The 21,786-nt window shown below is 48.1% G+C and overlaps 1 protein-coding gene across 5 annotated transcripts in view; it reads right to left on the bottom strand.

Annotated features, from left to right (window-relative positions):
- Positions 1-21,786, bottom strand: part of ACIN1 (apoptotic chromatin condensation inducer 1) — a 152,561-nt gene that overhangs the window by 102,804 nt on the left and 27,971 nt on the right. For all 5 annotated transcript variants that reach the window (XR_011319801.1, XR_011319804.1, XR_011319803.1 and 2 more), the window contains exons 2-3: positions 6,375-6,440; positions 4,427-4,538 (exon numbers count right to left, since the gene is read on the bottom strand). Coding sequence is in view for 2 of the 5 variants with exons in the window: in XM_069761584.1 (XP_069617685.1) it covers positions 4,427-4,538; positions 6,375-6,440 (178 nt within the window). In the remaining 3 variants the exon portion in view is untranslated. The remainder of the gene's footprint in view (positions 1-4,426; positions 4,539-6,374; positions 6,441-21,786) is intronic.

Below are 21,786 nucleotides of genomic sequence, written 5' to 3'. Positions count from 1 at the left end.
ATAGATCATTATTTCCCCATAGCTGTGCCATATAGTGCTCTGCACCGTTCATATTTCCCCATAGGTGTGAACCATATAGTGCTCTGCACCGTTCATTATGCCCCCTAGCTGTGCCATATACGGTGCTCTGCACCGTTCACTGTGCCCCATAGATGTGCCATATACGGTGCTCTGCACCGTTCACTGTGCCCCATAGCTGTGCTGTGCCATATACGGTGCTCTGCACCGTTCACTGTGCCCCATACATAGCTGTGCTGTGCCATATACGGTGCTCTGCACCGTTCACTGTGCCCCATACATAGCTGTGCTGTGCCATATACGGTGCTCTGCACCGTTCATTATGCCCCCTAGCTGTGCCATATACGGTGCTCTGCACCGTTCACTGTGCCCCATAGCTGTGCCATATACGGTGCTCTGCACCGTTCACTGTGCCCCATAGCTGTGCTGTGCCATATACGGTGCTCTGCACCGTTCACTGTGCCCCATACATAGCTGTGCTGTGCCATATACGGTGCTCTGCACCGTTCACTGTGCCCTATAGCTGTGCTGTGCCATATACGGTGCTCTGCACCGTTCACTGTGCCCCATACATAGCTGTGCTGTGCCATATACGGTGCTCTGCACCGTTCACTGTGCCCCATAGCTGTGCTGTGCCATATACGGTGCTCTGCACCGTTCACTGTGCCCCATAGCTGTGCTGTGCCATATACGGTGCTCTGCACCGTTCATTGTGCCCCATAGCTGTGCTGTGCCATATACGGTGCTCTGCACCGTTCACTGTGCCCCATAGCTGTGCTGTGCCATATACGGTGCTCTGCACCGTTCATTGTGCCCCATAGCTGTGCTGTGCCATATACGGTGCTCTGCACCGTTCACTGTGCCCCATACATAGCTGTGCTGTGCCATATACGGTGCTCTGCACCGTTCACTGTGCCCCATAGCTGTGCTGTGCCATATACGGTGCTCTGCACCGTTCACTGTGCCCCATAGCTGTGCTGTGCCATATACGGTGCTCTGCACCGTTCACTGTGCCCCATAGCTGTGCTGTGCCATATACGGTGCTCTGCACCGTTCACTGTGCCCCATAGCTGTGCTGTGCCATATACGGTGCTCTGCACCGTTCACTGTGCCCCATAGCTGTGCTGTGCCATATACGGTGCTCTGCACCGTTCACTGTGCCCCATAGCTGTGCTGTGCCATATACGGTGCTCTGCACCGTTCATTGTGCCCCATAGCTGTGCTGTGCCATATACGGTGCTCTGCACCGTTCACTGTGCCCCATAGCTGTGCTGTGCCATATACGGTGCTCTGCACCGTTCACTGTGCCCCATAGCTGTGCTGTGCCATATACGGTGCTCTGCACCGTTCACTGTGCCCCATAGCTGTGCTGTGCCATATACGGTGCTCCGCACCGTTCACTGTGCCCCATAGCTGTGCTGTGCCATATACGGTGCTCTGCACCGTTCACTGTGCCCCATAGATGTTCCACATAAATTTGTGCCGCCGCTGCCGCAATAAAGAAAAAAAAACACATACTCACCTCCCTTGATTGCAGCTCCCGGCGTCTCGTTCCGGCGCCTCCATCTTCCCGGCGTCTCTGCTCTGACTGATCAGGCAGAGGGCGCCGCGCACACTATATGCGTCATCGCGCCCTCTGCCTGATCAGTCAGAGAGCAGAGACGCCGGGAAGATGGAGGCGCCGGCCGGGAAGATGGATCGGCGCCCGGCGGCTGGAACGAGGACAGGTGAATATAACATACTCACCTAGTCCTGGCGATCCTCGCGCTGTCCCCTCCTGTCTTCGGTGCCGCAGCTTCTTTCTCTATCAGCGGTCACCGGCACCGCTGATTAGAGAAATGAATAAGCGGCTCCGCCCCTATGGGAGGTGGAGCCGCTTATTCATTTCTGTAATGAGCGGTCCCACGTGACCGCTGAAGAGGGGAAGAAGCTGCAGCGCCGAAGCCCGTGGGAAGGCAGGGACAGCGCGAGGATCGCTGGGACTAGGTAAGTATACCCCAGCGCCCTCACCCCCTCACCCGCCGACCCCACCGCTACCGTGACTCGAGTATAAGCCGAGGGGGGCACTTTCAGCCCAAAAATTTGGGCTGAAAATCTCGGCTTATACTCGAGTATATACGGTAATAACTCATTAATTTTCACCCAAAATCCCACATCCCAAAATCCCACATCATATGCCAGATGGGCTCCCTGTAAATGCAGCAGAAATTATGACATTTGGGGGCACATATGCTGCATATGGGCACAGTGACATAAATAAGAGTTTTGTCAACACTAAAGTACTGATATACTATACAGCACTAGTGAGGAGTGCAAGTGCAGTGTTTTGTGGCTGCCTACATGTCACTCAAGCGCCCGTGATACGTGTGCATACCCAAGCACCTTAGGCACGCTCGAGGAATGAGCACTTGCGTTCACCATAAAGCACACCGGTATTCCGCATGGCCATGACAATGACAATTTGAAGGGATGCAAACATTTTTGCATTATAGTGATAATGCGCAATGTCCTCCCCGAGACTATCCAAACTTTGATCATCTATATAAAATTCGGACAGTGGTTGAACACTTCAGCAGAACATTTGCTGAGGCGAACACACCCCAGAGGGACATCGCTATTGATGAATCGCTCATTCACTTCAAAAGGGAGGCTAAAATTCCGACAATACCTGCCCAGTAAGAGGTTCAGGTACGGAATAAAGCTGCATGCTGTGCGAGAGAACCTCAGGGTACACCCACAGATTTAGGGTCTACGAGGGGAAGGACACCAAGATTAACCCCCCCGAAAGGACTCCTGTTTGGGGGGGAATTATGTGGGAATTGCTGCACCTACTGCTGGATAAAGGATATCACCTCTAAATAGATAAACCAAGATCAACCCCCCCCCCCCCTGAAAGGACTCCTGTTTGGGGGGGAATTATGTGGGAATTGCTGCACCTACTGCTGGATAAAGGATATCACCTCTAAATAGATAAACCAAGATTAACCCCCCCCCCCCCCCTGAAAGGACTCCTGTTTGGGGGGGAATTATGTGGGAATTGCTGCACCTACTGCTGGATGAAGGATATCACCTCTAAATAGATAAACCAAGATTAACCCCCCCCCCCCCCCCCCTGAAAGGACTCCTGTTTGGGGGGGGGGGGGGATTATGTGGGAATTGCTGCACCTACTGCTGGATAAAGGATATCAACTCTACATAGATAACTTTTACACCAGCGTCCCGCTCTTCAAGGCCCTGTCTTTCAGAGGTACAGTTGCATGTGGCACCGTGCAACGAAATCAGAGAGGCCGTCCTAAGCCGAACCCAATGCAGCGACAACATGCTGGTGGTCAAGCATAAGGACAAGAGGGATGTCCTCATCTTTACCATCATACACTGTGACAACAGCTCCCATGTCACTGTCCGAGGTACCACAACACAAGTCCCAAAGCCAGACTGTGGATGATAATAAGTTCATGGACATGTGTGGATCTCTGAGATCAGGTCCTCAAACCACACAGTGCAATGAGAAAAGCTGAAGTATGGTACAAGAAGTTGGCCGTGCATATTGTGCAGATGGCACTGTACAATGCTTTTCTGCTGTTTTGATCTGCAGAAATACGAGGACCTTCCTTCAGTTTCAGGAGGTAATCATCAAGGCCCTAATGTTTGGCAGCGAGAACGGTGAGGGTCCCAGAACTGCTCAAACTGATGTATCGTAGCAGGTCAATATTTTCCTGGCGAGGTTCCCCAAACCTCATCAGGAAGAGCACAAAAAAGGTGCAGAGTATACTCCAAGAGGGGAGTCCGAAAAGACAATTTACCATTGTGAAACCTCACCTGAGAAACCTGGCCTTTGCATTAAGGATTGTTTCAAAGTATACCACGCGCCCATAAATTAATAAAATTTGTTTTTACCCTGTTGCACAACACACTTTCATAGTCTAATGTACCCTGCACATCTTACATATAACCCCGCATTATAAATTCATACACCAGTAAAGCCAAAAGCATTAAATCATTACTTTATGCCTCTATATAATTCCTTGAAGGGTGTAGTTTCCAAAAATTGGGACACTTGTGGGGTGTTTCCACGGTTTAGGCATATCAGGGGCTCTCCAAGCTCAACCTTGTGTCCAAAAGTAGTTTTCCCCCACATATGGGGTATCTGTGTACTCAGGAGAAATTGCACAACAAATTTTGGGGTCCATTTTCTCTTGCTGTCCTTGTGAAAATGAAATCTTTGGGGCCAAAACATTTTTGTTGGAAAAATGTGATTTTATGTTTTCACGGCTCATCGTCATAAAATTCTGTGAAGCACCTAGGGGGTGCTTTAATTCTGAAGAAAATATGGACACTATTGTGACCAAAAGACAGTACAATACTTTCAGATCACTGGAGAAAAAAAAAAAAATCAAATACAGCCTACCTTCTGCTTCTTGTGCCTCTCGTGCTTCTTTCTGTAGACGCTGCCGAAGCAGCTCCTGCTGTTTTTCCAGGTACTGCTTTATGAAACTGTTTTGTCCCATTTCTTCCCCCATCTGTAGGAAATAAATATTTAGATATATTGTGTGCTCTGTTGGACATCATTTTCAAGCGTTTACGCCTTATGGAAGTGGACACCCAGACACTGTCTATATCTGTGTGCCGCCTCCAGTAGGCGTACATGCCAGAAAATGCTGCCGGTCGCCTCGCTGAGTGAGCAACTACAGGGAGAAAATTAATTTATTTCCTCCCAGAAACAGCTAGCTTTCAGTCATGGGGGCGTGTATGGAGCAGCTTTAGTCACTGCTCAGTGTACTGTTAGTGGCGGCACTTGGATCAAGCTGCAGAGCATCTGTGCAGAGCGGTGACTAACTGCTCTATGCAGAAATAAGGCATCCGGGCAACATTGTAACACTATTTACCTGCAGATTAACCCTATTCATCTACAGATTAAGCCTGTATCATTCGAAAAAAAATAGCATTTTTGGGGATGAAAATTCTCGCAGACTTTTCTTATTATCCGGGACAACCTCATATGAAAGAACCTAGCCTAACTTGGCCCACAAAAAAAAGAAGAAAAAAAATATATACATCATCTATCCACAAGATAGCCCCAACATTCCTCTAGGTGCCAGAGTCCCTGAGCCCGTCCCCCTGCCTTGTTTCGCAGAGAAGTGTATGAGACCACTATAATCAGTAACTTATCAGTCTGTGAGAGGAGGAAGTAGAGAGGCTGGCAGGGGACCTAGGAACCACTACAACAGGAACTTTGGGTTTCTATAGGGGATTATACTTTGTTTTCAGACCATGCTGGCCCACTTTTAAATGAAGGAAAAGGGGTGGACAACCCATAAAAGATCTACCGGCCCTTAGGTTACCTTGATCTCTCTGTATGGATGTCCATAAATTATTTATCTGGATATCATAAAGGGAAGATTGCTGATTAAATCCCTCTTCTAGAGACCAAAATCGAAAGTGGATCTGACATAGCTAGACAATTTATGCAATACATGGTCAGCCATTCATCTGAATGACCCAACAACAAAAACCCAAACACACGTCTTTTAGGCTATGTGCACAAGATGCGGATTTAGTGCGGATCCGCAGCGGATTTTTCCGCGCAGAAACGCTGCAGATCCGCACTGTGATTTACAGTACAATGTAAATCAATGTGAAAAAAAAAAAGCTGTGCACATGGTGCGAAAAATCTGCGCAGAAACGCTGCGGATTTAAAAGAAGTGCATGTCACTTCTTTTGTGCGGACCTGCAGCGTTTCTGCACCCTTCCATTATAGAAATCCACAGTGGTAAAAACCACAGAAAATCCGCACAAAATCTGCATCAATTCTGCATAAAAACCGCACAAAATCCGCGGCAAATCTGCACCTGTGGATTCTGCCAGGAGATGCGGATTTTGTGCAGAAAATTCGGCACCACATTCTGCAACGTGTGCACATAGCCTTAGGGTATGTTTCCATGTGCAGGAAACGCTGCGTGTCTGACGCTGCATAGAGCCGCAGTGTCAGACACGCAGCGTCCAGATGTTACAGCATAGTGGAGGGGATTTAATGAAATCCCGTCTCCACTATGCGTGGTAACACGCACGCGGCGGCCCTGCGACTCCGGACATGCTGCGCGTCTTTTCAGATCGCAGCATGTCCGTATATCTTGCGGCGACGCTGCGTCGCCGCAAGATATAGCACAGGGCTCTATGGTGGGGTGCGATGATCCCGGATGTGTGCAATGAACACATCCGGCATCATCGTGTCCCAGAAGGGGGCGGGGCTTACCGCAGACGAAACCGCCGGCCATCCTGAAGGTGGAAACATACCCTTAGAGTTAAAGAGACACACTGACCCCACGTGGAAATGAACAGTGTATAAATACATATACCTGCGAGTTGGGCTGGAAACCAGTGTGAGGCGTAGAGTGTTTCTGCAGGTTTTCCAGCATTAAAGCCTAAAAGAACGAGAAAGAAAACATGTTAGAAAATGGCAGGCACTGACACAATATACATGGATGTATACATTTCCGGTCTAGCAACCAATCTTAGGAAATTATGATGAGACATGAATTATTTCCTGAGTTTCTCATGGATTAGTTGTTTAGTCCATGAGAAGACATTTATGGCACATACTGTACAGCTCTTATAGCTGCTATTTCTCTCTGCAATGGGACATACAACCAGTTCTGTTTTGCCATACACATCCAAGTCCCTGTTCACACCATTTTCTGCAGTGCGTTCAGGGGATCTGCCCAAATCCCCCTAGAAATAAGAGACAAACTCCCTGCCAAGGCCATAAAATTCAATGACATGAAAGGGGTCGAAGTGAACTTTTTCTTTTTTTCTAGTCTCTATAACTTCAGAGCTCACTTGAACTCCGTATCATTGCATTCTATTGCCCCGTTAGGGCTTCATCTGGATCTGGTTTTTAGGGAGTCAAGTGGAACCACTGAATACACTGCAGAAACAAAGGCTGAACAGGGCCTAATAGTTTTGCCCAAGGCTGTGAAGTCTGAGTCTGTGTCCATGTTGGTGGAGTCAGTACAAAATGGACTGACTCGTAAAATGTATAATACATTGGGTACAGTAGTACAATGCAGGACGTGCTGTAAATGTTTTTATAAGAATTTGGGAAAGTTATGAAATGTCCTAGAAATGTCTGTTCTGGTCCTAATCCAAGGATCTCGGCTTTTAGCTGAGATGAATCTGTGCTGCACTTTATGTACATGCTCAGTAGGGGGCAGTGCTGTGCAGTCAGGCGTCTAGGAAATTGAGGAGTCGGAGGTTTACCCACTCCACAGCCCTGGCATTGCAGGCCCACCAGAGGCTGGCTGTTACAGTTGGTTACATCCCTACTCAACTCAGCCACTCCATGTATCTGTGGAATTTGTAGCCAATTACTTTAGTATGCTACAGAAGGCATTTAGAAGAATGAGAGATGTAATCCTGTGGAAATAATTAGCAAGACTAATGCACTAAACTAGTGAGTACAAGTAGCCGACCCTGTAATGACCATGAGGCCTCCCTGATGTGACAGCAATACAGTACATTTTTATGGTTACAACATATTTATTTGCCGACAGTATTAACTCTGCAATCAAGACATAGGAGAAGAATTTAATATTACAGAGGGATCTGCGTAAACTGCAGGTTTGGGATGAGAAATGGCAAACGTAAGGTCATGCACTTGGGCAGAGGAAATACAATGCGCAATTATGTACTAATTGGTAAAACACTGGGTGAAACTAACTGAAAAAGACTTGGATGTATAGGTGGACAGAAAATTCAAGTTTAGTGACTAGTGCCAGGCAGCTGCTGCCAAGACAAATAAAATAAAGGGATGCATTAAAAGAGGCATAAATGCTCATAACGAAAATATAGTTTTGCTCCAAAATGTCACGACTCAGCTGTCGGGTGACTCAGGACCAGGGACTCCTTCTCTGTCCCTAACACTAGAGCCCTAGCTCGCCCAATACTTCTGAAGGTGAAGAGGTCGCGGCCGTCACTTGCCTCATCTTTTGAGTTAGCCCTCCGTCTTTCTTTCCCCACCCAGGTAAGAAGGGTGCTACGGTGCACCGCAGTACACCAACCCAACAAACAAGGCTACAAGTTTCCAACATGGCCGATTAACCCCTGTTATGCCAGAATAAACACCATTAAAACGAAGGAGAAGTGCTTCTTCTCGGCGCAGGAGTAGGAGCAATCAGACGCAGCAGTAGTCTGGCTCCTCTCTGTTGCGGTAACCCCGTGACACATACAAATCACTAATACACCCACCTCGAATACGGTGTATAATTTTGGTCCCCAGTGTTTAGGAAGGACATAGCTGAACCAGAGCAGGTGCAAAGAAGAGCAACCAAGGTTATTAAGGGAATGGGTAGACTGCAATACAAAGATATCAAACTTGGGGTTACTCAGGTTGGAGAAATTAAGGCTTAAGGTACCATTACGCTAAACGACTTACCAACGATCACGACCAGCGATACGACCTGGCCGTGATCGTTGGTAAGTCGTGTGGTCGCTGGGGAGCTGTCACACAGACAGCTCTCTCCAGCGACCAACGATCAGGGGAACGACTTCGGCATCGTTGAAACTGTCTTCAACGATGCCGAAGTCCCCGGGTAACCAGGGTAAACATCGGGTTACTAAGTGCAGGGCCGCGCTTAGTAACCCTATATTTATCCTTTTTACCATTGTAAAAATAATAAAAAAAACAACGCTTTACGGCCGGTGCTGACAGTCAGTGCGGGAAGCTGACGCCGGGGGACGTGACAGACATCGGAATGTGAGTATGCAGTGTTTTTTTTTTTTTTTTTTTACAATGGTAACCAGGGTAAATATTGGGTTACTAAGCACGGCCCTACGCTTAGTAACCCGATATTTACCCTGGTTACAAGTGAACACATCGCTGGATCGGCGTCACACACGCCAATCCAGCGATGACAGCGGGTGATCAGCGACCAAAAAAAGTCCTGATCATTGCCCAACGACCAACTATCTCCCAGCAGGGGCCTGATCGTTGGTCGCTGTCACACCTAACGAGATCGTTGCTACGTCACAAAAAGCGTGACGTTGCAACGATATCGTTAACGAAATCGTTATGTGTGAAGATACCTTTCGGGGTGATCTTAGTGTACAAATATACGAGAGGACAGTACAGAGATCTTTCTATTATTCTCTGTTTAGCAAGGCCTGCAATGGTAACAATGGGACATTCTGTACATCTAGAGGAAAGAATATTTAATCCTAAAAATATTTTTTACTCTACTAGCCTGCATCTTAGAAATATCTCCAGAATCCGACCTTTTCTCACCTTTGAAACTGCTAAGTAGGGTTGAGCGACCTTGACCTTTTTAGAGTCGAGCCGTGTTTCGCGAAACCCGACTATCTTAGAAGTCGAGTCGAGTGGAATCGGCCGATTATCGCGAAAAGTCGGGTATCGCCCGAAACACGAAACCCAATGCAAGTCAATGGGGGAGCATAGTCGGCAGTGAGTGGAGGCCAGGAAAACACCTACACTGCCCATTTTAATGGCAAAAACATCCATTCTTGTTAAAGAAGCTTGTCAATCGTAATTTACCTTATAATAATTGGAAGGCATTTGAAATTGGGGGTCATTTGGCTAAAGTTGTGGGGGGTAGGGCTGGTTCAAGTAATTAGTGGGCCCAGTAAATCTGGACCACGTCACGGCAGTGGAGCAGGGAGAGGTAAGTATTTCAACTTTGCAAGTGCTGTGATCCTGAGCAAGCAGGGGGGGCCCACTCGTTGGCATTGGCACTGGCACAGGGCCCCTCAAAGTACAGCGGTGTGTTTGCACGGCGGGGGCGCCTCCCACCGGCAGCAACACTTTTGCGTACTATGAGAGGCCCTGTGCCAGTGACGTCGCCAACTAGTATTCCTCCCCCCACCTGATGAAGGAACCTGCACTTTCATCTGCACCTTCCTCTTTGTCCCCGTGTAAGGTGGTATGGTATGCGGGAAGAGGAACCTGACTTTCAGCAGGGTCACAATCTTGCTGTGTAGCGTGCACGGGGAATTTTGCGTTATGGGTCAATGTACCAGCAGACTCATCTATCACTGGCTGGGCAATGGGCAGGATGAGGAGGAAACACAGATATAGGCCCAAAGAATAAAGTGGGCTAAATGCAGTTCAAAACTGGTAACACAGGACTAACCAAGGGGCATTGCAGTGGAGGACAACTGGAATGAGAGGCTGACACAGAGAGTAGGCCCAAATCAGTAAGTAGTCGACATGCAGTTCAAAATTGGCAACCGTAGTAAACAGGGGCCCAGCTTTGTTCAGTTGAGGAGAACAGCAAGGAGTGGCAGACACCGATAGTAGGCCCCAACCCAACTAGTAGGCCAAATGCAGTCTAAAATTAACAACTACTTAACAAGAGCCTGAAAATGGAATTTCAGGACAGGAAACCAGGAGAACAGCAAGGAGTGGCAGACACCGATAGTAGGCCCCAAACCAACTAGTACGCCAAATGCAGTTGTTCCATTTAACTACAATTTAATGAGAGCCTGAAGATAGAAGTTCAGGAAAGGCAACCTGGAGAACACCTTGGAGTGTAACACACCATCTCTCTACACCCCATACCCAATTTGTAGGCCTAATGCAGTGTAGTTTTCAACAACTACTAAACGAGAGTCGGAAGATCGAAGCAATGTGGACGAAACCTGGGGAACACCTTGGAGTGGAACACACCATCTCTCTACACCCCATACCCAATTTGTAGGCCTAATGCAGTGTAGTTTTCTACAACTACTAAACGAGAGAATGAAGATCGAAGCAATGGAGAGGAAACCTGGGGAACACCTTGGAGTGGAACACACCATCTCTCTACACCCCATACCCAATTTGTAGGCCTAATGCAGCGTAGTTTCCAACAACTACTAAACGAGAGCATGAAGATCGAAGCTCAGGAAAGGCAACCTGGGGAACACCTTGGAGTGGAACACACCATCTCTCTACACGCCATACCCAATTTGTAGGCCTAATGCAGCGTAGTTTCCAACAACTACTAAACGAGAGCATGAAGATCGAAGCAATGGCGAGGAAACCTGGGGAACACCTTGGAGTGGAACACACCATCTCTACACGCCATACCCAATTTGTAGGCCTAATGCAGCGTAGTTTCCAACAACTACTAAACGAGAGCATGAAGATCGAAGCAATGGAGAGGAAACCTGGGGAACACCTTCGGGAGGCAGACACCGTTAGTAGGCCCTACCAAAGTTGTACACCCAATGCAGTTTTAAAATTCCTAGAGGCTGAAAACAAGACTATTGACGCTCAGCTTTTTTCAAAGGAACACAGCTGAATTGAGTGGCGCAGACAGACACAGGTAGTAGGACTCAAACCAAAAATGTGGCTCACTGCAGCAGAAAAAAGTTACAGGGGTACACAAGCTGCAGTGCTCTGGGCAGTGGAGGACAATTTCAATAGTGAACCGCAGACAGACTTTGTACGCCTACTATTAAAAAAAAGGATGCTCTATGCAATTATAAATAGGTTCCAGGGGTACACGGGCAGCAGTGGTGTGGTCAGTGGAGGCCTAGTGGAAGGAGTGACCGCAGACAGGCATCGAAGGCCTAAAATAATAACACATGGCTGTAGGCAATTTTAAATTGGTTCCAGGGGAACACGGGCAGCAGTGGCCTGGTCAGTGTAGTAGTAGTAGAAAGAACGGACCGCAGACAGGCATCGAAGGCCTAAAATAAGAAAATTGGGCTGGCTGTAGGCAATTTTAAATTGGTTCCAGGGGTACACGGGCAGCAGTGGTGTGGTCAGTGGAGGCATAGTGGAAGGAGTGACCGCAGACAGGCTTCGAAGGCCTAACATAACAAAAATGTCAATACAATGGTATTGTCAGTGGCAGGCATTGAAGGATGTCAGCGCATAGACTAAACATTGGTGGAGCTGTGAGATAATTTTGCAAGTGGTAGAGCACTGTTTGAGCTGGGGGGGGGGGGGGGGAACTGTCTTGTGGCCGGCGGTACAGGCCCAGGGCCCCTCATATTACAACGGTGTGTCTGACGTCGGGTGCGCACCACCACCACCAGAGACACTTTATTGTACTAGGAGGGACCCAGTGGCAGTGCCGTCGACCAAAAGCGGGCACACCCACCTCTTCAGACAAACAGCACTCTCACGGGTGCTGGCGCCAAGTGTCGATACCACGGCCCCGTGTGGGGAGTTTGGCCATTTAGTGAGGTGTAAACATGTCGTATGCTGGACAATCAGGTGCAGAAAATTACGAGATTGGAAAAGGCATTCAGAATAGTCCACAGGCAAGACCTTTTCATAGGAAAGCTAGGTGTCGGCCGGGCAAGGTGGGGCAAAAGATTTCGAAATCCAGTTGTGGTTCATTTTAATGAAGGTTAGATCATCTACATTTTGGGTAGCCAGACGAGTCCTTTTTTCTGTTAGTATTGAACCTGCAGCACTGAATACTCTTTCTGATAGGACACTAGCTGCCGGGCAAGCAAGCTCCTGCAATGCATATTCTGCCAATTCTGGCCAGGTGTCTAATTTTGATGCCCAGTAATCAAATGGGAATGACGGTTGAGGGAGAACATCGATAAGGGATGAAAAATAGTTTGTAACCATACTGGACAAATGTTGTCTCCTGTCACTTTGAATTGATGCTGCAGTACCTGTCCTGTCTGCGGTCATAGCAAAATCACTCCACAACCTGGTCAGAAAACCCCTCTGGCCAACGCCACTTCTGATTTCTGCCCCTCTAACTCCTCTGGTCTGCTGGCCCCTGCAGCTCGTGTGAGAACGATCACGGGCGCTGTGTGCAGGGAATGCCAGAAGCAAACGGTCAACAAGAGTTGATTGTTTGGTTGCTAATATTAGTTCCAAGTTCTCATGTGGCATTATATTTTGCAATTTGCCTTTATAGCGAGGATCAAGGAGGCAGGCCAACCAGTAATCGTCATCGTTCATCATTTTAGTTATGCGTGTGTCCCTTTTGAGGATACGTAAGGCATAATCCGCCATGTGGGCCAAAGTTCCAGTTCTCAAATCTGCGGTTGTGCTTGGTTGAGGAGCAGTTTCAGGCAAATCCACGTCACTTGTGTCCATCCAAAAACCAGAACCCGGCCCAATTTCCAGTGGCCCCGGAAAAGCTTCCTCATTAAAAATATAATCATCCCCATCATCCTCTTCGCCCGCTAACTCGTCCTGTACACTGCCCTGGCCAGACAATGGCTGACTGTCATCAAGGCTTTCCTCTTCCTCAGCTGCAGACGCCTGATCCTTTATGTGCGTCAAACTTTGCATCAGCAGACGCATTAGGGGGATGCTCATGCTTATTATGGCATTGTCTGCACTAACCAGCCGTGTGCATTCCTCAAAACACTGAAGGACTTGACATGTCTTGAATCTTCGACCACTGCACACCTGACAACTCCATGTCTGCCATCCTACTGCCTGCCCGTGTATGTGTATCCTCCCACAAAAACATAACAGCCAGCCTCTGTTCGCACAGTCTCTGAAGCATGTGCAGTGTTGAGTTCCACCTTGTTGCAACGTCTATGATTAGGCGATGCTGGGGAAGGTTCAAAGAACGCTGATCAGCCGTATGCAGACCTGAGTGTACGGGCGAACGGCGGATATGTGAGCAAAGTCCACGCACTTTGAGGAGCAGGTCGGATAACCCCGGATAACTTTTCAGGAAGCACTGCACCACCAGGTTTAAGGTGTGAGCCAGGCAAGGAATGTGTTTCAGTTGGGAAAGGGAGATGGCAGCCATGAAATTCCTTCCGTTATCACTCACTACCTTGCCTGCCTCAAGATCTACAGTGCCCAGCCACGACTGCGTTTCTTTCTGCAAGAACTCGGACAGAACTTCCGCGGTGTGTCTGTTGTCGCCCAAACACTTCATAGCCAATACAGCCTGCTGACGTTTGCCAGTAGCTGCCCCATAATGGGAGACCTGGTGTGCAACAGTGGCAGCTGTGGATGGAGTGGTTGTGCGACTGCGGTCTGTGGACGAGCTCTCGCTTCTGCAGGAGGACGAAGAGGAGGAGGAGGGGGTGCGAACGGCTACAGCCAACTGTTTCCTAGACCGTGGGCTAGGCAGAACTGTCCCAAACTTGCTGTCCCCTGTGGACCCTGCATCCACAACATTCACCCAGTGTGCCGTGATGGACACGTAACGACCCTGGCCATGCCTACTGGTCCATGCATCTGTTGTCAGGTGCACCTTTGTGCTCACAGATTGCCTGAGTGCATGGACGATGCGCTCTTTAACATGCTGGTGGAGGGCTGGGATGGCTTTTCTGGAAAAAAAGTGTCGACTGGGTAGCTCGTAGCGTGGTACAGCGTAGTCCATCAGGGCTTTGAAAGTTTCGCTTTCAACTAACCGGTAGGGCATCATCTCTAACGAGATTAGTCTAGCTATGTGGGCGTTCAAACCCTGTGTACGCGGATGCGAGGCTAAGTACTTCCTTTTTCTAACCATAGTCTCATGTAGGGTGAGCTGGACTGGAGAGCTGGAGATCGTGGAACTAGCGGGGGTGCCGGTGGACATGGCAGACAGAGACGGTGGGAGATGGTATTGTTGCCGCCGGTGCCCTAGATGCAGTGTTTCCTACTACGAAACTGGTGATTCCCTGACCCTGACTGCTTTGGCCTGGCAAAGAAACCTGCACAGATACTGCAGGTGGTGCGGAAAATGGTGGCCCTACACTGCCGGAAGGGATGTTGCGTTGCTGACTAGCTTCATTGGCCGAGGGTGCTACAACCTTAAGGGACGTTTGGTAGTTAGTCCAGGCTTGCAAATGCATGGTGGTTAAATGTCTATGCATGCAACTTGTATTGAGACTTTTCAGATTCTGTCCTCTGCTTAAGGTAGTTGAACATTTTTGACAGATGACTTTGCGCTGATCAATTGGATGTTGTTTAAAAAAATGCCAGACTGCACTCTTTCTAGCATCGGATACCTTTTCAGGCATTGCAGACAGCTTTAACCGGATGGCCACGCTGTCCTCCAACAGGTTTTGACTTTGCCACGCGTTTTGGGCAAGATACGGGCCCGGCAGATGGAACCTGTTGCGATGTTGATGCCTGCTGCGGCCCCTCCTCCTCCGCTTCAGAACTGCTGCCGCCTGCACCCTGTTCCCCCAATGGCTGCCAATCGGGGTCAAGAACTGGGTCATCTATTACCTCTTCTTGTAGCTCGTGTGCAACTTCGTCTGTGTCACCGTGTCGGTCGGTGGTATAGCGTTCGTGATGGGGCAACATAGTCTCATCAGGGTCTGATTCTTGATCAGCACCCTGCGAGGGCAATGTTGTGGTCTGAGTCAAAGGACCAGCATAGTAGTCTGGCTGTGGCTGTGCATCAGTGCACTCCATGTCAGATTCAACTTGTAATGGGCATGGACTGTTAACTGCTTCACTTTCTAAGCCAGGGACGGTATGTGTAAAGAGCTCCATGGAGTAACCCGTTGTGTCGCCTGCTGCATTCTTCTCTGTTGTTGTTTTTGCTGAAGAGGACAAGGAAGCGACTTGTCCCTGACCGTGAACATCCACTAACGACGCGCTGCTTTGACATTTACCAGTTTCACGAGAGGAGGCAAAAGAGCTAGAGGCTGAGTCAGCAAGATAAGCCAAAACTTGCTCTTGCTGCTCCGGCTTTAAAAGCGGTTTTCCTACTCCCAGAAAAGGGAGCGTTCGAGGCCTTGTGTAGCCAGACGACGAACCTGGCTCCACAGCTCCAGACTTAGGTGCAATATTTTTTTTCCCACGACCAGCTGATGCTCCACCACTACCACTACCCTCATTACCAGCTGACAATGAACGCCCCCGGCCACGACCTCTTCCACCAGACTTCCTCATTGTTTTAAAAACGTAAACAAACTAACGGTATTTGTTGCTGTCACACAACTTACACGGTGAGCTATAACTTCAGTATGATTTAGCTACCCCTTTACAGGTGAGTGAGACCACAACGAAAATCAGGCACAATGTTACACACTCTGTTGTTGGTGGCAACAAATGAGAGAGATGCCACACAAGCAGGACTGTCACTGAAGCACAAATGTAAATATTAATCTCCCACTGATTTGATTTTTTTTTTTTTTTCAGGAAGAATTTAGAAACCAAATAAAACAAAAAAAGGCTTTCTATGGCCCACTGAGTGAGAGATGACGCACACAGGAGTCAGGAGTGGCACACAAGCCCAGAGGCCAATATTGTTCTCCCAATGATTGATGTAGTGATTTTTTCAGGTAGATTTTAGAACCCAAATCAAGCAAAAAAATAAATAGGCTTTCTATGGCCCACTGACAGAGATGGCACACACAGGGATGGCACTCTAGCAGAAATGTCAATCTTAATCTCCCACAAAAAAAAAAAAAAAAAAAAAAAAACAGGGAGTGTCCAACAATTACTATCTCCCTGCAGTAATCTCAGCCAGGTATGGCAGGCAGCAATAAGGAGTGGACTGATGCACAAATTAAATAAAAAGTGTGGACAAACAAAAAAGATAGCTGTGCAGAAAGGAAGGAACAAGAGGATTTGTGCTTTGAAAAAAGCAATTGGTTTGCACAGCGGCGTACACACAGCAATGCAGCTATCAGGGAGCCTTCTAGGGCAGCCCAATGAGCTACAGCGCTGAGGGAAAAAAAAAAAAAAAAAAATGTAGCTTCCACTGTCCCTGCACACCGAAGGTGGTGTTGGGCAGTGGAAATCGCTACAGCACAAGCGGTTTGGTGGTTAATGGACCCTGCCTAACGCTATCCCTGCTTCTGACGAAGCGGCAGCAACCTCTCCCTAAGCTCAGATCAGCAGCAGTAACATGGCGGTCGGCGGGAACGCCCCTTTATAGCCCCTGTGACGCCGCGGACAGCAAGCCAATCACTGCAATGCCCTTCTCTAAGATGGTGGGGACCAGGACCTATGTCATCACGCTGCCCACACTCTGCGTTTACCTTCATTGGCTGAGAAATGGCGCTTTTCGCGTAATTGAAACGCGACTTTGGCGCGAAAGTTGCGTACCGCATGGCCGACCCCGCACAGGGGTCGGATCGGGTTTCATGAAACCCGACTTTGCCAAAAGTCGGCGACTTTTGAAAATGAACGACCCGTTTCGCTCAACCCTACTGCTAAGGCTACTTTCACACTAGCGTTTTTTTTAAATCCGTCACAATGCGTCGTTTTGCAGAAAAAAACGCATCCTGCAAAAGTGCTTGCAGGATGCGTTTTTTCCCAATACACTTCTATTAACGACGCATTTGCGACGGATTTGCACACTTCGCATCCGTCTTGCGACGAATGCGTCGTGCTTTGGCGGACCGTCGGGAGAAAAAACCCTACATGTAACGTTTTTTTCTCCCGACAGACCGCTTTTTCCGACCGCGCATGCGCGGCCGGAACTCCGCCCCCACCTCCCCGCACCTTACAATGGGGCAGCGGATGCGCCGGAAAAATGCATCCGCTGCCTCCATTGTGCAATGCAGCAAACGCTAGCGTCGGAATCTCTCCCCGACGCATTGCGACGGGGAGATTCCGACGCTAGCGTGAAAGAAGCCTAAGACTTTTACTGTCGCTCTTATTCAATCTCATCTGGACTACTGCAACTCTCTTCTGATCGGTCTCCCTCCCAAACTTTCTCCTCTCCAATCCATCTTGAATGCGGCAGCCAGGGTCATATTTCTGTCCAGCCGCTTCACCGATGCCTCAATCTTGTGCCAGTCATTACACTGGCTACCCATTCGCTACAGGGTCCAGTATAAACCCATCTCTCTCACCCACAAAGCTCTCCACAGTTCTGCACCGCCTTGTATCTCCTTTCTCTCTCCATCGTCCTACACGTGCTCTCCATTCTACAAATGACCTAAGACTAACATCCCCCGTAATCTGAACCTCGCACCTCCGTCTCCAAGACTTCTCTCGTGCTGCGCCAGCTCTCTGGAATGCACTTCCCCAGACGATCAGACTGATACCTAGCCCCGACCTATTCAAGCGCGCTTTAAAAACCCATCTCTTCAAACAAGCCTACCACATCAACTACTCAGTAAACTAACTTTGCCCTGTTCCCTGCTTCCAAATATTATTCTGAATCTGCCCCCTTCTATTCATCTGTCTCCACACCCTCCATGCACACGATAACTGCACTTGATACTTGACTATTGCACTTAAACACACGGGCTGATGACCAGATCATGCAGCTTTATATGAAAATCCCTATTTATTATAATTGCCAGACCTGAAATAACAAGCACTTTTCACCTATTGTGTCCCCCCATTTCCTTGTAGCTTGCGAGCAGGGACCTCACCCCTAATGTCACTGTTTAAATTGTCTGAACTTGTATGGAATTTATTGTCTGTACATGTCCCCACTTAATTGTAAAGTGCTGCGGAATATGTTGGCGCTATAAAAATAAAAATGATTATTATTATTATTATTATTATAATAAGCAGTGAGACTATGGAAATATCTGCCACATGATGTTGTACTTTGTATAGTGAATCAACAATCACAAGCAGGGCCTGGAATTATTTCTTGAAAAAATATGATACCATTGGTTATGGGTGCTAGATTCTGCAATGGGACGTTGATCTAGGGAACCAGTCTGATTGCCCAATTTTAGGAGAAAAATTCCTTCCTGACTCCACGTATGGCAGTTCTCATCTACCTAATGGGGTTTTTGACTTCCTCTGGACCAACAGGTTAGGTTATAGGTTGAACTTGATGGACTTATATTTACCTTCAACATTGAGGCTATGTGCACACGTCAGGTTATTTTCCTGACAAAATCCGGAGTTTTCTGGCAGAAATTTGCGTTTTTTTCCGCGCGGATTTTTCGCGGTTTTTGCACGGAATTTTTGCGGATTTTTTGCGTTTGTTTTTTTTTTTTCCTGAATGTCCTTTTATCAGGGAATCCGCAAAAAATCCGCAAAAAGAATGAGCATGTTCATTTTTTTTGCGGATTGCGTTTTTTTTGCGGAAAAAAACGCATCCATCTGCACAAAAATTCCGGAATGCATTCTAAATGATAGGATGCATATTTTTAGCGTTTTTGATGCGGAATTATAGCGTTTTTACGGCGAAATTCCGCAAAAAAAAAAAACGCTAAAAATCCGGACGTGTGCACATACCCTAAAAACTAAGAACCTATGTAATCATGATTTTCATTTAATAACCTGCAATGTGCTTATCCACATTACATTCCTTCAAAAAGTTGTCTGGGACTGACATTTATGACTAGTCCTCATGAAAAGTCATCAATGTCACCAACTATCTGCCTGCGCAACCTTAAGCATACAAAGCCAGAATACCACAGCTCCCATACACTGCACAGTGGCAAGTATCTGCTGATCTATAGAGGTTCCAGTTGTCAGACCTTCACTGGTCTTACCTTAGGACGAGTCAATATCTTAACCCTCAAACAACTGAATAAATGATTCACTTTTAGAGCCCCATCGGTAGCGGCTTCAGGACACCACACCAGCCACGGCAGGGGCATGCCTGCTGCCTGTACCAGTCTGTTCAGGCCTGGACATTCTTCAGCCTTTTTTCTTCCAGTACGCCATAACTGAAAGAACAGGAAACCAACTGATGTGAGGGAGAGGTACAGCTTTTTTTATGTGTAGGTTTCCTGTCCTTGAATGGCGGATCCCCTCTCTCCGTGGCACTGCCATGGGAAAAGGAGAAACTGACAAGTTCCGGATTCTAAACGCACCAAAAGTCTGTTTACGCTGTGTAAATAGAAAAGCAATTTCTATAAATCGTATCCACTTTGCTGGAACGGTAAAACCCAGCATTTGTTTCAGAGAAAATATGATCTATAGGAACTTTACAGCCAATCTATGCTCACCCAGCCTGATTGACAGCCCATCAGTGTCCTCATGCTGCCGAGATCTCACACAGCTCAGTACATGCTGCAGCTGTCAAATTGAGAGGAGATTTAAGGGCTCATACCCATCACACACACACACATATATTATATATTGATATATAGATATATAGATATATATAATCACTCGATTTACATGCAAATGCGGTCCAATTTTAACATGAGCTTTCACAGAGCAATTATCTTTGTAAATTTACACATTTTTCCAAGGAAATATTCTTCAAGATAGAGATATAGTTCTAGGTAGAGAGAGAGATTACAAAGATATACAGATGTCTAATCAGTGCTGTGTTTGTAGATTACTGGACATTTTTTTCCCTAAGTAAATTAATTTCTTTCAGAAAAAAAAAAAAAAGGCGTTGGATCTCCCAACATTTAACCCCTTCCCGACCCATGACGCCTATGTGGCGTCATGGAAAGATCGCGTCCCTGCAGGCCGGGTGAAAGGGTTAACTCCCATTTCACCCGATCTGCAGGGACAGGGGGAGTGGTAGTTTAGCCCAGGGGGGGTGGCTTCACCCCCTCGTGGCTACGATCGCTCTGATTGGCTGTTGAAAGTGAAACTGCCAATCAGAGCGATTTGTAATATTTCACCTATTATAACGGGTGAAATATTACAATCCAGCCATGGCCGATGCTGAAATATCATCGGCCATGGCTGGAAATACTAATGTGCCCCCACCCCACCGATCGCCCCCCGATCTGGCCGGTACACTGCTCCGGCTCCCCTCCGTCCAGTGCTCCGCTCCCCCCCGTGCTCTTGTCCGCTCCCCCCGTGCTCCAATCATCTCCCCGTGCTCCAATCACCCCCCCTGCACTCCGATCCACCCCCCCCCCCCCCCCCCGGTGCTCCGTTCCACCCCCCCGTGCTCCATTCCAGCCCCCCGTGCTCCGTTCCACCCCTCCCGCGCTCCGATTCCCCCCCCCCCCCGTGCTCCGATCCCCCCCCACCCCCCCGTGCTCCCCCCTCACCCCATCATACTTACCGATCCAGCCGGGGTCCCGTCCGTCTTCTCCCTGGGCGCCGCCATCTTCCAAAATGGCGGGCGCATGCGCAGATTCGTTCCAAAGTGCATTTTGATCACTGAGAAATAATCTATCTCAGTGATCAAAATAAAAAAAATAATAAATGACCCCCCCCCCCTTTGTCGCCCCCATAGCTAGGGACAATAAAAAAATAAAGAATTTTTTTTTTTCCACTAATGTTAGAATAGGGGTAGGGTTAGGGGTAGGGTTAGGGCTAGGGCTAGGGTTTCGGTATGTGCACACGTATTCTGGTCCTCTGCGGATTATTCCGCTGCGGATTTGATAAATCCGCAGTGCTAAACCGCTGCGGATTTATGGCGGATTTTTTTGTGCATTTCACTGCGGTTTTACAACTGCGATTTTCTATTGGAGCAGTTGTAAAACCGCTGCGGAATCCGCACAAAGAAGTGACATGCTGCGGAATGTAAACCGCTGCGTTTCCGTGCAGTTTTTCCGCAGCATGTGTACAGCGATTTTTGTTTCCCGTAGGTTTGCATTGAACTGTAAACTCATGGGAAACTGCTGCGGATCCGCAGCGTGTGCACATACCTTTAGAATTAGGCTATGTGCACACGGTGCGGATTTGGCTGCGGATTGGCCGCTGCGGATTCGCAGCAGTATTCCATCAGGTTTACAGTACCATGTAAACATATGAAAAACCAAATCCGCTGTGCCCATGGTGTGGAAAATACCGCACGCAAACGCTGCGTTGTATTTTCCGCAGCATGTCAATTCTTTGTGCGGATTCCGCAGCGTTTTACACCTGTTCCTCAATAGGAATCCGCAGGTGAAATCCGCACAAAAAACACTGGAAATCCGCGGAAAATCCGCAGGTAAAACGCAGTGCCTTTTACCCGCGGATTTTTCAAAAATGCTGCGGCAATATCTCACACGAATCCG

The sequence above is a fragment of the Ranitomeya imitator genome, chromosome 1 (genome assembly GCF_032444005.1).
Source record: "Ranitomeya imitator isolate aRanImi1 chromosome 1, aRanImi1.pri, whole genome shotgun sequence".
In the NCBI taxonomy this organism is placed as follows: Eukaryota; Metazoa; Chordata; class Amphibia; order Anura; family Dendrobatidae; genus Ranitomeya; species Ranitomeya imitator.
This window is presented reverse-complemented; position numbering and strand designations above follow the sequence as displayed.